Source organism: Oryza brachyantha, chromosome 4, assembly GCF_000231095.2.
Source record: "Oryza brachyantha chromosome 4, ObraRS2, whole genome shotgun sequence".
NCBI classification, from domain to species: domain Eukaryota; kingdom Viridiplantae; phylum Streptophyta; class Magnoliopsida; order Poales; family Poaceae; genus Oryza; species Oryza brachyantha.
The window spans coordinates 12,347,375-12,364,147 of NC_023166.2; the positions used below are offsets into that span (position 1 = coordinate 12,347,375).

The 16,773-nt window shown below is 43.2% G+C and overlaps 3 protein-coding genes across 5 annotated transcripts; all 3 read right to left on the reverse strand.

Moving 5' to 3' along the window:
* Positions 1-2,645: 2,645 nt before the first annotated feature.
* Positions 2,646-5,997, reverse strand: LOC102701353 (RNA-binding motif protein, X chromosome-like). The gene is made up of 2 exons (XM_015836462.2): positions 4,505-5,997; positions 2,646-2,975 (listed from the first exon to the last, which is right to left on the reverse strand). Exon 1 carries the CDS (start codon positions 5,973-5,975, stop codon positions 4,539-4,541), a length of 1,437 nt encoding a protein of 478 aa, XP_015691948.2. The 5' UTR covers positions 5,976-5,997; the 3' UTR covers positions 2,646-2,975; positions 4,505-4,538.
* A 1,416-nt stretch (positions 5,998-7,413) lies between these two features.
* Positions 7,414-12,217, reverse strand: LOC102701631 (poly(A)-specific ribonuclease PARN). 2 transcript variants are annotated; one of them, XM_040523494.1, is made up of 8 exons: positions 11,767-12,217; positions 10,744-10,874; positions 10,225-10,550; positions 9,770-9,883; positions 9,398-9,524; positions 8,979-9,243; positions 7,735-8,719; positions 7,414-7,591 (listed from the first exon to the last, which is right to left on the reverse strand). In XM_040523494.1, exons 1-7 carry the CDS (start codon positions 12,138-12,140, stop codon positions 7,891-7,893), a joined length of 2,166 nt encoding a protein of 721 aa, XP_040379428.1. In that variant the 5' UTR covers positions 12,141-12,217; the 3' UTR covers positions 7,414-7,591; positions 7,735-7,890. The 2 variants fall into 2 exon arrangements, with proteins under 2 accessions (XP_040379428.1, XP_006653504.2); XM_006653441.3 differs by having other exon boundaries at positions 7,414-7,662.
* Positions 12,218-13,167: 950 nt separating this feature from the next.
* On the reverse strand, positions 13,168-16,759 carry LOC102701911 (indole-3-glycerol phosphate synthase, chloroplastic). Of its 2 annotated transcripts, XM_040523507.1 has the most exons (10): positions 16,441-16,746; positions 16,047-16,328; positions 15,751-15,927; positions 15,045-15,119; positions 14,898-14,942; positions 14,621-14,785; positions 14,362-14,440; positions 13,840-13,922; positions 13,667-13,735; positions 13,168-13,565 (listed from the first exon to the last, which is right to left on the reverse strand). In XM_040523507.1, the coding sequence occupies exons 1-10, from the start codon at positions 16,639-16,641 to the stop codon at positions 13,470-13,472; spliced, it is 1,272 nt and encodes a 423-aa protein (XP_040379441.1). In that variant the 5' UTR covers positions 16,642-16,746; the 3' UTR covers positions 13,168-13,469. The 2 variants fall into 2 exon arrangements, with proteins under 2 accessions (XP_040379441.1, XP_040379442.1); XM_040523508.1 differs by lacking the exon at positions 13,840-13,922 and having other exon boundaries at positions 13,474-13,565; positions 16,441-16,759.
* Positions 16,760-16,773: the final 14 nt, after the last annotated feature.

Below are 16,773 nucleotides of genomic sequence, written 5' to 3' on the forward strand. Positions count from 1 at the left end.
TTGTTTTTTCTTTTCAAATTCTTTTTAAACTTATTTTAAAATTATATATAGGGAAAAATTATAGATGTACTCATATGTTTTTAAGTATAAACATTTATGCACATTTTCCTAAATGTATCTCGACACATACATACATTATGTAAAAAAGAATACGCTGAAATGCTTATAACCTGATTGTTCCGCTTATACTTATTTTAAGTGAAACAGATTATTACAGATTAAATAAATTATTCATGGCACAAATTTTATATGTGTGTCCTTATCAATTTAATAGAAAATGCTATAAAACAAGCTACTATGAAAAGAGAACATCAAAATCAACTACGGAATTAAGTTTAAACTTAGGACATTGCTCATGTTTATAAGCTTAAGGGGAAATAATTGGGCTACTTTCAAACAAGTGCGGTACAAAGTTCTTATGAACAAATTTCATAAGTCCAAGTATACATATGTATAAACTTTTGTATGTACAGAGCTCTATGCGACTATGCATATACTTTTTTTTCTGGACCAGGTTAACATGCTTTAATTGAAAATGATTTAGCTTATGAATCTTTCAAATCTGTAGACATCTAAGTAGACATCTAGACCCATGCTTGGATATTATTGCCAATTTCGATGATTTCATTATTAAACATGTAGTAAATTCAGGTGCAAATTATTTGCTCATCTGCCACTGCCCTGACTCAGCTTCGGAGTCTTTCACTCTTTCTTAATTTTTGTGGCACAAAATTTAGCAGCAGTAGTACACCAGACTATAGAGAGGAAAATGATTTTCTCCAATCGTCTAGATTAGGCTCGGGAATATCCCTATCGAGGTGGGGACCCAGCGAGGAACTATTTCTAAGAGCATCTCTACCAGGAGGCTAAAAATTAGCTCCTAAAAATTATGGATTAGGGTTAGCCAATAAATTTTTGGCGTAAAAAACATCCCAACCTCCCAGAGGTCCCTAAAAGTATAATAGAGACTTCTAATCTGATGTGAAGACGGGAGATCAATCTGTTTCCGTGAAAAAAATTCACGTGTTGCTGCCTTGCTGGATCGATCAAGTAGCTGGTTGCTCCTGTTCTTCCTCGATCCACACGCAAGTGAAACAGCAGCAGCCAAGAAACACGCGGACGGCAGGAGCTGCACGCGCCTGCGCATGGCAGGAAGCCAGGAACTGCTCCTACACGTCTGCCCGCACACGGCGAGGGAGCCGCGCACACCTGTGCCGTCGATGCGCCGACGGAGTTTGCTACGGCGGCGGGGAGTAGACCAGATGGCGGCGGGGCCAAGGAGGAGGCCGGAGGACGATGGGGCCGGTGAGGACGCCGCAGCGCGCTGCAGAGCTGGAGAGGAGGCCGGAGGGGACGGGGAGGAGGCCAGAGAGGATTCCAGAGCACGCCGTCTTAGAGGAGGCCACAGCATGCGGCGACGGGGTACCGGCCTGCGGGGGGCGGTGCTGGGGAACTGGCCGGCGGGCACGGCAGCGGGGAGGAGGCCCGAGGCCGGCGTGGCCTGGCCAGCTCAAAACATTGGTGTTAAAGTGCGATTGACACTCGGAGGCAAAATTTACGTCAAAACAGATCGGTGTTTGGGGCTACTAAAAATTTGGGAGCTAATTTGAACAGCTGTTGGAGGGATACTTTTAGCCTATAATGCTAAAATTTATGTTTTGGGACTAATAGTATTAGGCATCTCTTGGAGATGTTCTAAGGGTGTCAGGGATAGGGCTCATTTTTTTCTTGTGGGGCTTTGGAGTCGTGGGCCTAGAAAATCACCGACAGAGAGCCCATGGGTCATGGGGCTCCTGTTTCATGTATATAGTCTTTGTTCCTTTGACCCATTTAACATATTAACATGGAAACCCTAAAGAACCCCAACCATAGAGGCACTCAGGCACAACCGCAAGTAGTCAGTCGGTTACGCACTGCCCGATGCCAGTGAGTCCGTCTGCCCTCAACTCGAGTGCCTCGCCGCAACCCTCCTTCCCTGCCCCAACCTAGGAGCACCACCATCCCTCCCTGCCCGCATGCCACCCAGCTGTGCACCGCCGCCCAAACCATTCCTATGCTCCCTGATTCATTCAATTTTGGGGGGCATCAGGGCTTAGTTCAGGGCCAGTAATCACATTCCCCCGAATGTCATTTTGGGGCTGGACTGGTCTTAGACCTTGTTTAGTTCTTAAAAAGTTTTTCAAAAAACATCACATCTTTGGACATCTAAATAAAACATTAAATATAGATGAACCAAAAAACTAATTGCACAGTTATAGGAGAAATTGTGAGACGAATTTTTTGAGACTATTAGCCATAAGTGCTAAAATAACCAATATGTGCTAATGACGACTTAATTAGGCTCAAAAGATTCGCCTCGTGGTTTCCAGGCGAGCTGTGAAATTCGTTTTTTTATTGGTGTCCAAAAACCCCTTCCAACGTTCGGTCAAACATCCAATATGATATTTCTGCTATAAAATTTTGCGCTCTAAACACCCCCTTATTCAATTCGGTCCTGACCCGTTCCATGGCTAAACCTAGTCTAAGTCAAACGAAATGAGAGTCAAAAATATAATTTACACGAGCAAGAGAATAATAATTTACGCAGCCCACGGCCCAACAGCTATGACCCATACGAAAATAAGCTAATTGCCACTTTGCCAGCAATCAGTAAAACGGTTTGCGAGGGGGACAGCAATATAGGTTGTTTACATTTCTGGAGTTTGCGAGGGGAACAGTAAGCAATATAGGTCGTTCACATTTCTGGAGTCAAGTAAACATTGGACCACCGTTCATGCCAAAAGTAAGGTCACCCAACAGTCGATTGTGTCATTCTTGTGTCATAAGCTAATGTTTAACTAGTGCAGGGCATAAGGTTCTTGTGTCATTCTCTGTTGCTTCAGTTAACAGTTGACGCCAAAAGCAAGCATGATTTCTACAGTTACTTCATGGGGAACAATAGTTGTTGAACAGGACTGCAAAAACTGATGATTGACCTGCAAATATGAACATGGACAGTCAGCATATTTGAATAAATATCACTTTGTATTTGTAATACTCACAATTGTAATTGATCATGTTTTAGTGTTCCACGATCCAATACAAAGGAATCCAGTGAACAAAACCACAATGTGTTTATTCAGTTAAATGAAACGAAGTGAAATTACGACGTGAAATTTAAGTCAAATATTATTGCAGACATGAAGGGCACAGCCACGATTGCCTTATTAAATATGCAGATGCACAGTATCATCGAAGATATCTCAAAAGGCAAAAGAAGAACTAGCTGCATAAAAGCTCCTTTCCACATGCTACCAGTCAGACGTGACAAAAACTGATTGAATCAGATGTGTTCTTTTTAGTGCATGCCAACACAACATTCCTAATTAAACACGATGGTTATACCCTCCATGACATGACCCAAACATGTCTGCTAGAAAACTTCTAAGATGAAATGCTGGAGATTAGAGCACAAGACCAAGAGGCATCTGATTCTGGTCGGTGAATTTCAGGGGTATTAATATTTAATAATGAGTACCGATCTGCAAATTCACGTGTTTTCTGATATCATCCATGAAGAGGAAGAGGCCTTCAGTTTGCAGTATTAGCATGGAACAAAAACACTTGGCTAGAGCGGAAACAGCATGTCAATAAAGGCATCAAACAGCAAAAAGGCTAAGAATATAAAATGCACTAGCCTACACATATGAAAAGTAACACATGAAATGATATAAAATAAATAAATAATCAAACACAAAACAGTTAGATATCATCACAGTTCATCTTTCTAACGGAACTTTTTTTTGCAAAGATATTCCCAACAGAACTGAAAATGGTGCAACAATAACCAACAAATTGCAACTACCATAATTCATTCAGATCTCTTAATAAATGAGCAAGTCCCCCCACTCATTGTTAAGGAAAGAGCAAAAGACACCTAAATGCAGCAAAATTGTTTGTTACAATGACTAATTCATCATATTGGCTGAGTGAAAAAAGAGACAGATATGACACCATATTCAGCACTAACGAGAAGCACAGCTAGATTTATGAGATGATGCATCAGCCTCAGTAAACTTTTTAAGGAAATCCACATTGCTTTCACACCATAATATGTTTGGCCTGTGACATTGGTTGCGATGCATTCCTGCCCTGTTCACCCAAAACTTTATTTCATATGTTTTTTTCTACAATAAACAAGGTGCATAAGGATACCAATCTGCCACGTGGTATGAGTTTCTATGTAACGATCTTCTACATATTGTTAGACAAGAACATGACTGATGAGAACAACTCCTAATTACAACAGAATTGTAGGCACAAGTATAACAATAAAAAGCATATGAAAGAAGTCTACATATGTTAAAGCATAAGGAACAGTAAAGCTCCAAATTAGTACCAGCTAAAGCAATCTCACAACTAAACTTAAGAAAGAGACACCGAGACACTACTTACACTATGTGGAGCACAAATATGAAATAAAAATGTTACTATAAGAGAATGCTTGTCCTGAAGTTGTAATTACCATTTGGCCTGAAGATGATACCAAGCGCGTGAAATCAGTGGCACTTTCTTGGATGATCATCCTCATCCTCCTCCTCCTCATCCCTTGACTGGCTTCTTGACCTTGCCCGGCCTCTCCTCCGGAAGTCACAATCAGGATACTCCTGGTACCTCCTGTCACCTCCATAACGATCACTCTCATCCCACTGCAGTTCATGCTCCCTCTCCTCCTCCGAGACTAGCTGGCGATACCGACCCCCCTCCTCATGGTCATGCTTCCTGGACAGATCAACGCCGTCACGGCCACACTGCCTCCTCACATTGCCAATGCCCCCTTCCTCATTCCTACCACCTGGTCTCTCCCGACGCGCCGTGCCGCGCACATTTCCATAGTCTCCATTCCGGTTGAGCTGCTGCCGCCACATCTGTGGTCTTTGCGGCCGCCGCGGCATCCCGTAACCTCCAAAATTCCATGGCTGCTGCCCACCCCACATGTTTCCAGCCACCCGATGATCATACCATACCCCTGCGCCACCCATTGCCATGTCGCGGGCTGCCAAGAACGCTGGGTTCACATGTGGCGCCATCATCGACGGCATCATGCTAGTACCCATCCCCGCGAACCCACCACCGTAGCCGCCGCCTCCCATCATCATCCCACCGAACGGCAGCTGCGGCAACCGGGGAGGTATAGGCCGTGGAAGTGGAGACGGAGCCGGTGGATCACCCACATTGCCCCGAGGTGTCGTCGAGTTGCCCCCGTTCCCGCCGCCTCGGCCTCGGCCGCGGGTGGCGCCGCTCGGCGCTTGGTCGACGTGGGGGTCGTCGACGAGGCGCAGCAGCTCGGGCGGGCAGGAGAGCGAGGCGACGCAGTGACGCCCGTGGAAGGCGTGCCCGTGGAGCGCGGCGGCGGCCGACGCGGCCTCGTCGGGGTGGAGGAAGTCGGCGCGGCAGAAGCCGCGGGACTTGCCGGTTTGCTTGTCGGTGAAGAAGTGGAGGCCGTGGAGCGCGCCGTGCGGCGCGAGCGCGTCCTCCACCTCCTCGTCCGTCGTCCAGTAAGAGAGCTCGCCGATGAACAGCGCCGTGGTGGGCGGAGACCCGTCGCCCCACGACGCGTGCTGCGACTCCGACTGCCGCGGCTGGTGTCGCGGCTGGGTGGGTTTTGCCGCGCGGGGTGGGGTGGGTAAGGGTTTTGGTCGCTCGGGCTCCGGCTCCGGCTGGGGTTCTGGGAGCGGGCCGCGGGGAGCCGGGGGAGGTGGAGGGGATGGCGACAGGACGGAGCGGCCGGGAGAGGGGGTTTTGGGAGGGGACGTCGGGGAAGGGGAGCGTGGCGAGAGGGGGAGGAAGTTGAGGCTGACGTCGCCGTAGAGGTCGTCGCAGTCGTCTTCGGAGGTGGGGGAGGGGGTGTGGAGGTCCTGGACGGCGGCGATCGCCTCCTCCTGCGGGAATGCTGCGTCGTCGTCGGCGGCGGTGAGTTTGCCGCCGGCGTCCATGGATGCTAGCAAGGGGGTGGGTTTAGCGTGTTCTGTTTGGTTAAGTGGTTTATCATGTAGTGTAGTGCGAGAAATATATCAAAGGGGTAAAAGATACTCCGTATTAAAGAGATAGAACTATACTGTACTTCCTGCTATAATATACAGTACTATAAGAGATTTTATATATCCATTTTTTTCTTATATACAATTTATTTTGTGTATTAATTGTCCCATCAATTAACTCCAATTCAAAAATTGAACCCTAAATTACGATGCGTCAAAAAGCTAAATCTATAGTTCCCCCGATAAACCCGTGACCCCGCTAGTATTCTGAAGTTGTTGCCATTAGTAATGTTTAACAATTTGTCACCCTCATATTCAGATGTCATACACATCATTAATAAATTAATAAATGTCACATCTAAGAGTGATAAATTCTTAAATATTTTCATTTTGAACCACTGCTCAACTATTTTATCAACAACAACATTTTATCTTTATATTTATATTCATATTTATATGATAGTAGTACTAGATTACCATATGCTTAATGGAATGTTTTCGCTAAAGTTGTAAAGAGTATCGTGTCCATCATACTTTATTTTTAGCGTCTAACATTTATATCAAAATAAATTCCTTTCTACCGTCATCAAATCTGCCATTATTTTGCAAATCAAAAGAGTTCTATCAGACTCACTTCAATCTACCTACCCTCTCACCCTCAAATACTACTTTCATATGAAATCTATAGCACTTTGATTTATTTCTCTCCACAGTACTTTTAATCCAAAATATCAGAAATAAAATCTTTATGGGCCGGAGGGAATACTAGATAATGGCTACTGTAATATTTTCACCCAGCCTGTAAATAATGTGCTTTGAAGGCAGTAAAAAGAAGAGTACATTTTAGGACTATATCATGCAAAACTTGTGCATTCAAGCAATACTCATCTTATACAAATTACATGTGAATTTTATTCGGTAGATCTTTCAAAAGGAAATGTGCAGACATGATATTTCTCCTTGGTTTATCTTTTCCATTACGTATTTCCCCTTTACTGTGACAAAAATTTCTGTAACACTGAAACTTGGGCCCTTAAATTTATCTAGGTTTCCTTTCAAGATAATTACATATTTGGTTATTCAACTATTTCTCTGGCCTAATTTTGGTTCTTTAGCTATGAAACCGTTCGTCGTTAGTTCCATAATCGTCAAAACAGTTTGTATTTTTTCCTCTCGTTCTAAACCAGAGCGATTTTCATGCCATGATTTTGCACGGAGACTATTTGGAAGTTGGATAAATAGTTATAGACGCCATCGTACCAATAAGCAACAACATAAAGAAATCATCAGAAACGATGTGTCATCCACACCTCCTTTTCATATTGTACTAATATGCTATATTTTTTTTTGATTTGATTGATTTGCCAACCAGGATATGCCATGAGGCACCACATCATCAAAAATGTTATTTATAAAAATTGTAATATGAACGGTTTCGAGGGAAAAAAAATAATAGCAACCGGTTCCATGGTCAAGGGACAAAAGCAAGATTAACACTATAGTTGGAAGGACCCCTACGGCCTTGTCTCCGTCTAGTGTATGCTTGGTTTAATCCGACGAATTTACGTGAACTGGAAATGGTATACAACGAGCAAATGAGAAAGGCATTCTCCAGATTCCAGAAACAAGCACGGAAGCACCCCTGTAAAAGAGATCAGAAAGTGTTTTTCTCTTCATAAGGGAATGCAAATGAGATCAGAAAGTTTTTTTTTACCTTCATCAGTGGACACACAATCTTGGCATCTTGCCAAATATAAGATTATGGCATGGAATACCGATCAAAACAATCGTTATTCGCAGCAGTCAGGCCTCAGGCAAAAACGCAAGTCATGCGTTTCTCATTCGTTTGCCTAACAATGTTAAATGTAAGTCATGTGTTTCTCATTCGTTTGCCAAACAATGTTTTGCCATCTTGTAGCGCATCTAAGATATCTTGGTATGAAATATCATTGTCGCCTTGATTCTTGGAGTCAGACTTCGTTCCTCCTGACTGTTTTACCGAGGCAGGCACAGTTCCATCAAGAGCACTCTCGCATTCTCTGGATCCATCAGCAGCGCTGGACTCCTTAAATTTGAACCCACTGTTTGAATTTGAACAAACTGCTTCAGCTTGATCCGCGAAGGAGAACATCGATACAGAGGAGCGGCAAATATCTCTATAGGTATCGTATTTTGCAGCTCGTGTTTTGCCTCCTTCCAATATAGTTGACAAAGGGTGCAAAACTGAAATTGCGGTATCTGCGCCCTCTAAGGTAGCCTTCAGATCCAAGAAGCTGTTTACAGACTCTTGTTTGCTGAATTGAACAAGGACTGCAGTGGAATCAATAGGGAAGACTAATGTAACCGAATCTCGACCAAACACTTTGCAGATGCAGTCCTTTATATCCTTTGGTCTCACCTTTGACTGGAATCCCCAGATGAGAACAGCATTGTCATACACAGCAGCAGGATATCTAAACTTATAACCTGGATCTGGTCTCTCCATGCCAGTACTCAAATCAAGCACTGTGCCGCTGTTAAAGCATGGGGCCAGAAGATTGATGTGTTTCTTGAGATTAATGTTTGTTGCTAGGTTCTCCAGAGGTGAGAGGTGCTCAAATTTGATGCCAAGACAAGCACACAGCTGCACAAAAACACATCCAGTCATGAATGCATCATAACCTGCTTCGTGCTTGGCCCCTGAAGTGAAGCAAGATAACCTGCAGAATAGGAGAAAACAACAAAATAGAAGGTGGATGAAAACAAGTGTACATGCAGAAACAATCAATAGTATAAACATGAAAGTTATTATCAGAAGAATGTGTGAGTAAATGGCTAAATGTTAACAATCCAGCACAAACCATACATAGTTTCATAAGAAGGTAAACTGAACTACTATAAAAAAATTAAGTACATTATATTTCAAGAGAAAACAAGTAACCATACATTTCAAAAAAAAAAAGAGAGAAAAGAACATACACTGTTTCATCTGCCTCAACTTCAATTTTCACAGGAGGAAGGGTGGATGAATTCTCATTGGGTGCATGAAGTGTAGGGCACAACAATGAAAATGCTGAAGAAAGTGATTTGCTTTTATGCCTCATACGATATTGAACTGCTTCATTAACAGACATAAGATGCCTGGTGTCTGCAATATGTGGGAAAATTTTGTTGATACTCAAGGCAAAATCCTCCATGGATGAAGGAAGAGGACCAACAAATTTGCTGTAGATCTGTGCAATATCTGTGTATGCAAACAAAAATGATCAGTAGAAGCTCAAAAATAAATGGTAGACATTAGTCATCAATCCATAGCTGGTCATCTACCGGAGCAAATTCCAATACATCTAGGACAGTCAACTGTAAGTTTGTGTGCGCGTGAGAGAGAGAGAGAGAACCTAGGAAACAACTATGACCGACAATCAATTTCCTTTCTGAGGCAAGAAGATCAATGACATGACGGATCCCTACTGCCGATTTAACTATTGCTTCCCTGCTTTTTAGTATATCTCCCCGAACATCTTTCTGTAGCAAAATAGAGTGAGAGTGATTATTAATCATTAAAATTATCTCAAATAAACCACCATACAATGCATCATCCAAAATCAAATACAAATACAAATCTAAATTTCAAATGCAACTATGCATCATTTGGTTTTCAGTAAAATATAAAGCCTGATGCCTGAAGCAGTTAGCATAAAATAGATGTATCATTGGAAGAAAAAGAAATGAAGCATGTTTGATATCAACATGAAATATATTTTACTTACTATCAGCAATATCTTGTCACTATTGGTGTCTGTATAAACTACCCTCTTTTCTGATATCCCATCCTCCAAAAATGTACAGACATACACAAGATCTTTAAAATGCTTTTTTAAAATCTGCAGAGGAGAATAAAAAAAAAACTGAGTAGAGGAAGAAATAGTGCATATCAAGCAGCATCACTATGTGTACAGAACATTGATTATTTGATGTGGAACAGAAAATATCAATCTAAATTTCAATGCATGCTAAACCTACTGTTTAACGCCAATGTGAAAATAGACAGATGTTGGACAAGAAATACAATATTTTATTGTGACAAGTACCCTGTAACCAAAGGAAGTATGGAACCCTACAGAACTCTAAAAAGCTAAACTCCAGAAGCATGTGATTAGGTTTTTGACGAATTGGATGTTGAGCTGTCCCTATATTCCAAGGCAATGAATATATCAACTAATACCTGTTGAATTAACTTTAACTGATGTGATGTGAATCCATTAAGCATGATAGCAGGACGCATTTTGAAGAAAACCGTCTGGAATTGGTCTGTAAATTTGAAGTTTCCTGACCTATGGTCATCAACTCTTTGATTGCTGACTATTGACTTGTGCCACTCATTGAATTTGATCTTCATTCTTTCTGTGAAAAGAATATCTGCAGCACTCTTTAATGGCACATCTTCTTCCTCTTCAGAAGTGTTTGGATATGCAGATGTCTCATTATTATGCAATGCATATAATTTCTGAAGTGCCTTTTCTTCTTGTGTTCTGGATAAATAATATATTCCTGAGATTAACCAAATATCATAAATAAAGAGATGCTCCACTTTGAATGGATGGTTCAGATGTACTAGCCCACTAATTAAACCCAAAAAAGTGATAAATCTGTGACCAAGGACAATCCTGCAGTTTTGGATTGATAAATTCAGAACCATTTGCAGTAACTTAACACACCAAGTAGCACAGATAAGAAAAGGCACCTTCACGGAAGCATGTGTTGAAATCAAACTGGTACTTTGCAAGGAAGTCAATTGACGTGGTCTGACACAGAAATTCATGTGATGAACAATCATTCAGGAGCTTATTGTGAGGAAAGATAAAGAAGTTATGCCTGGCAAATTGAGAAGAAATGGTTGTCTTGTAAAAAATGTCAATGACAGAACTGATTAAGAAATAAACAAACAAATAGATGTTTTCTGGTGCTTCAAATGTACTAGAAGCACCTTTACTTGCAGAAATATCAAAGGCTGATATGTCTTACAGGTTCTTGTAGTGTATTAAAGGCACCTACACTTGAGAGCGATCAACGGCTGATGGGAGATGGAAAATTATGGTTTATACAAGAAATTTCTGTCTTTCAGTGCAGCACTCCTTGTTCAATAACCATTGTAGGATTTCGGAATTCTTGATCATTTTTTTTTCTCTGGGTGCTATTAACTTAGCCCATGCTCTGTGAGCATACTTGTGGAATACCAATAACTTCTGAACAATTTTCTAAAGTCAAACGGTTCATATCTGCAGAATATCACCAACTTTTCTAGCTACAAAGCCCATATTGGAATTTTTTCCTAGTAAGAACAAGATCACATAAATTCAATAGTTGCAACGAGAGGCTCGGTGGATCACCACATATCCCTAAATATACAGCAGTCTTACAGCCACGAAAAACCCACCCCCCCCCCCCAACACACACACACACACACACACACACACACACATTTGGCGTCCCTTGCCTCGAGAAGAAGCTCACCAGGTGCTATATCCGAAAAGTACCTACACCATACCCTACCAAACACAATTGCATCACAAATAGTTTCCGCCCGTATCTAAAATTATCAGCGAACTACAGGCGATTAACAAGCCACAGCACGGAAACTGAAAAGCTGCGACCTAATTTTCACAGCGTACTTGTGTAGGCTCTGGTAATCTGGTTAGTGGATTCGAACAATAAAGGGATCGGGGGAGAGGGAAGGGAGAACTGCGCGGGGGGAAAGGGGGCATACGGGTGGGCGACGAAAGCGGACTTGGCTGGGTCCCAGCGGAAGGGGCAGACGCCGAGCTGCAGGGCGGCGAACCGCTCCGCGGAGTCGCGGAGCTTGAGGTAGCGGACGTCGGCGCGGTCGAGCTCCAGGGTGTCCCTCCACGGCGCGCTCGTGACGCCGCTCATCTCCAGGTCGACCCCGACGAACGCCGCGTCCCGCACCCGCGCCCGCAGCTCCTCCAGCGCGTCCGCCAGGTTCCCCCGCGTCACCTGCTTCACCGCCACCCCTCTGGCCTCTCCTCCTCCCGCGGCGGGCGGCGGCGAGGAGGAGAGCAGGCGGGAGAGCAGGGCTATGGACGGCGCCCGGAGGAAGCGGCGGCGGCGGCGGATCAGCATTGCCGGTTGCCGCCGGCGCGGTAGGGCGGAGGCGGGGCGCGTGGGTGGGTTGGGCTGCTGGGGATGATGGGTCGAGTTGAAACGGAGATCGACTCATATGGTCGGCCCATCTAGAGAGTCGTGATTCGCCAATGGAGCAAGGATTACGCCTTTGAAGACTTCGCTTTCGGTACAATGGAGCAAGGATTACGCCTTTGAAGACTTCGCTTTCGGTACAGCAAATTGCGCCATACTGTAAAAGGGCGCGTTTGGATCGTATTAGGTATGGGCAGTTTAGTTCAAACCCTTGTTTCGAATTTTAATACTGATTTTGCCCTCTTTTTAGGGCTTTCATATTTACCCCTGCTTTTTCGAACTGAACCAACAAGATGCCCATCTTTTAAAGGAAAAGAACTATTAATGTTAACTCAAAGATTAAATCACTATTTTACCCCATCGGGAATTTTATTTTTTATCTATGTAGTTTTAGTCATTTGTGTTGTTGCTCTTCTGTTCTAAATCATAGCAATATATATACAACAACAAAAGCGATATTATTGTTAATTCATCTTTAGTTTAACGGAACACATATTTTTTTTATTTTTTTATTTAATAGAACACCTTTTTTTCAGTATAACCGAACACCTAATTTTTTTTCTCAAAAAATAGGTGTTCTGATAAACTGAAGATGAATTAACAATGATGAATTAACAATAATATCACTTTTGTTGTTGTATATATATTGCTATGATTTAGAACGGAGAGCAACAACACAAATGACTAAAAATATGGGGATAAAAATAAAATTCCCGACAAAAGGTTAAAATATTACTTTAACCTTTGAGTTAACGCCGTTAGTTACTTCTATCCAAAAGATGGGGCATCATGTTGGTTCAGTTAAAAAAAGCAAAGGCAAATATAAAAACCCTAATAGGAAAGAGTAAAATCAGTATTAGAATCCAAAACATGGGTAGGAACGAAATTGCCCCATCATTGTCATAATTCCAAACATGCCCTAATTTTACATTGCACTATTACTTTGGGAATATCTCAAAAGAATGATGTAGAGTAACCAGCATCCTCTCAAATTTGGATGTTCCATCCTCCAAAGGAACTCGCACTACTTACAAATCCAACTTATTTGGTCTACATTTCTTTGCATTGAACCATTGTGTATTGGTCGAACAGATTCGGTCACAAGAGTATGAAAAACCGGATCAAGTTCAGGTAAATAAAATGGCTGACCAAAATTCCCCAGAAATGCGCGAATTGATCCATCTCTTCCCTATACAAGATGAAGTGCTCCATCATTTCTCAGCTTCTCTGTCACTCTGTTGATCTGTTCGGTCTTTATGCAGCACTCACAGGTGAAATATCTTTGCCGAAAAGCCCAGCGATTGCTTTGCCTGGATCATCCTGTTTTATGAGAGACTCCCCAACAAGAACCTACAGTTCGTAAGGGAGAAGTCAGCGCAGAAGAAAACAGGGAATGCCACATTGTTAGTGGAGCCCCGTGCTCATCTATAAGTGTCTCATGTCTGACTTACAGCTTTGACCCCAGCATTCTGAACGAATGAAATATGCTCAGGTGTGAACAACCCTGATTCCCCCACAACCTGAAACAGGGAGGAAAAGCCATTGACTTAGAATTTATGCCTTTCTGAGCAATAGTAAGAATTTGATTGCATTTCACAGAGCTTAAGTTAAAAGAAACACTCACAATTATGCCTTTTTGAGCTATAGTTTGGCCTCGTTCACCCTCAAGAAGCTTTTTAGTATTTGAAATATCGACTTGAAAAGTCTCTGGAATAATATTTATTTTACGTGAATTATATGAAGCATCAAAATATGATGTTAGCAGCTCTAAAAGCCCAATTCCGATGCTGACCACACTATCATGTTTGACTGACTGAATGCTAGATTTATAAATTAACTCTAGCTTCTAGTTATTAAGAATCAAATAGCTTTTAGCTTATCCATAATTCCCAAATCAAATTTCTATCATGTGCAATGGAAATCTCAACATGAGCCACTAGCATGATGATAGATGAAAATGCACAGCCAGTGGTTCAATATGAGCTGACAAGTTTTCAGGTGGCGCCATGATAACATATAGCCACAGTGACTTATAGGGAATAGATCTAATAAAGAACTGTGTAGTCAGGCAGTTAAATACACACCAAGATCTGACAAAGACATGTACCAAAGTAACTTGTATACATGTGAAACAAGAACAACATACCAAGATTACGGTTATTGATGCCGATGAGCTGGATGCCATCTATCCCTAATACACGGTCCATTTCCCTTTCATCATGCACCTTCAGAACACATTTAGCTTGTTTATTTAAACTAGATTTTGAATGTTGAGGCCGCATTTGATTTACTTGGAATAAGAATGAATTGTAAGTTGCAATACTGGTAGAATGACTCCAAAGCAACAAGACAAGAGAGTTCAAACGCTTTGAAATGTAAAACATATCACAAATAACTCAGCTAACCTCAACTAAAGCAGCCATGCCAAGTATTTTGCATATCTTCAACATATACTTGATATCAAGATCAGGTAAGACAGCAGCAATCAGAAGAACAGCATCAGCTCCCTTCATCCGTGCATAGTAAAGTTGCCAGGCATCAACGATGAACTCTTTGCACAGCAGAGGACACTGCATATAGGAATTGAAGAGAATGAATGAGCCTTTGCATGCATTTGAACTACCACAACTGAATTTCATGGACTTCTAATGGTAGTACAACATATGATCAAATTTACAGCACCTGTACTCCAGCATTGCGTATAGCTTCCAAGTAGTCAAAACTTCCCTGGTCACATAACAAAAGGAAACAAGTATCTTCAGCATGCATAAACTTGTAGTGCATCATAGAAGAGTAGCCAAATTGTCAAAAGGGCATAAGACTAACGACCTGAAAGTATTTTGCATCTGCGAGAACACTTAAGCATGCTGCTCCATTTTTCTCATATGTTTGGGCGATCTGAACCTGTTTGTCTCCCACAAACATTAGTTAGATATTTAGGTGCATTTTCTTGTAACAAATGAAGTAATCGAGTTGTTCTTTTTAAGACAAAACATGAACCTTTATTCAGAATGTCAACAAATGAACATATCACTAACTGGGATTATGCAATTAAAGCAGCATTGCCATAAGTACACAACTGAAAGAAAGGAAGGCATCATGAAATTCTATTTAACATAGTAAAAGTTTGTTGTTTGAAGATCGAGATAAGACGGTAACATGGGGAATGCCATATAGATATGACCATTATAAATATATGTTATTCAGCATAAAGCCAATGATTACTATGCAACAGTTCAGCAAGCATGCAGCTATTATGTGTGTGTAATGTTCTAAATGATCAATCCCAATCTCTTATGTTTACCCTTCTATTTTATGATCCATAACAATAGGAGATCAGTTGAACAAAATTACAAACTGACTGCGATAACCAGTTCAGTAAATAGCATGTCAGGTTTATATTGCTCAAATCATGATAACATGCGAAACCATGATTCACATCCACCTAGAAAGTGAATTCTGATATTAAACATTGCAGCATTTAAAGGTCCATACACCTAATCTTAGCATGTGTTATATCATACCCTAAACTCACCGGTTCAAAGTCCTCCCTCAGAACACCGCGGCTTGGTGAAGCCTTCTTGACCTCTGCAATCAGAGCAGGCAGGCCAGTCCGATCATAGGAAGCCTTCAACGGCCCAACAAAGTCTCTCGCAGGAGGAGCGTTCTCCAGCGGCCCCTTCAGCATGTACAGGGGCCTTCTCTCCTTCAGCTGCCAGAGCCACAAATTTCCAAATCACATTCGGAGCGGTAGTAGCATTAGCACACACTGGCTCACGCTGTCGTGGGCTGGTGCATTGCTCGTCAGAGAAGCACGAAACGTGGACATGCCTGTGAAACCTCGGCCTCCTTGTCCCACACGATCCTCTCGAGGATGTTGCGCGGCGTGTTCCCCTCGTTCTCGAGGCGGAACTGGAACGGCCCCACGTAGTGCACCGGCGGCCCTGTCACGGGGCGCCTCCGGATCCTTATCCCATCAACCCCCTCGATGTCGTCGGCGGCGGCGGCGGCATCCGCCACCGGGGTCCCGTTGCCCTGCCCCGTCGCCTCCACCGATCCCCCTGCCTCAGCCTCCGCCGAGTGCGAGCTCGTCGCGACCGCGTCCCCCGCGTCCTGCGCGATAAGCCACACGAAAAAACCTCACAATTTTTTTTCTCCCTCTACGGACTCCGCGAATTCGCGTTGCGGAGCAAGAGGGGATCGCAGCAAGGAGGAGCGGGCTTACCGTCTCGGCGCGAGCGCAGCGGAGAGGGGCGGGGGCTCGGCCGGCCCCGGCGCCGGCGCCCTCCATGGGTGAGGCGGCGACGAGACGGCGAGGGGAGGCGGCGGTGGCTAGGGTTTTGGAGCGGTGGTGGTGGCGGGTCTGGGGCGCGAGGCCCGTCGGCGACGGCCGGGGGGGCGCGGATCCGATAGCGAGAGCTTCCATTTTTTCTTCGCGCTTTATGGAGGGAAGGGTGGGGAAGCGGAGAGGCGAGGTGGAGTAGCGTCGCGGTTGGATTTGGGTGGACGTTAGCCGTTGCTTAGGCGGTACGGGATTATTCCGCAGACGTCCGTGAGC

Bases quoted from the DNA above. Each gene is read 5' to 3' on its own strand.
- LOC102701911 (XM_040523507.1), bottom strand. From the start codon at position 16,641: ATGGAAGCTCTCGCTATCGGATCCGCGCCCCCCCGGCCGTCGCCGACG. The intron at 13,736-13,839 runs GTGAGTGTTTCT...TCCCTGTTTCAG, and splicing joins TAGCTCAAAAAGGCATAATT to GTTGTGGGGGAATCAGGGTT. The intron at 13,566-13,666 runs GTAAGTCAGACA...TACGAACTGTAG, and splicing joins AGAATGCTGGGGTCAAAGCT to GTTCTTGTTGGGGAGTCTCT.
- LOC102701353 (XM_015836462.2), bottom strand. From the start codon at position 5,975: ATGGACGCCGGCGGCAAACTCACCGCCGCCGACGACGACGCAGCATTC.
- LOC102701631 (XM_040523494.1), bottom strand. From the start codon at position 12,140: ATGCTGATCCGCCGCCGCCGCCGCTTCCTCCGGGCGCCGTCCATAGCC. The intron at 10,551-10,743 runs GTGCCTTTTCTT...GGTTAATCTCAG, and splicing joins CAACACATGCTTCCGTGAAG to GAATATATTATTTATCCAGA. The intron at 8,720-8,978 runs GTATGTTCTTTT...CCTATTCTGCAG, and splicing joins GTTGAGGCAGATGAAACAGT to GTTATCTTGCTTCACTTCAG.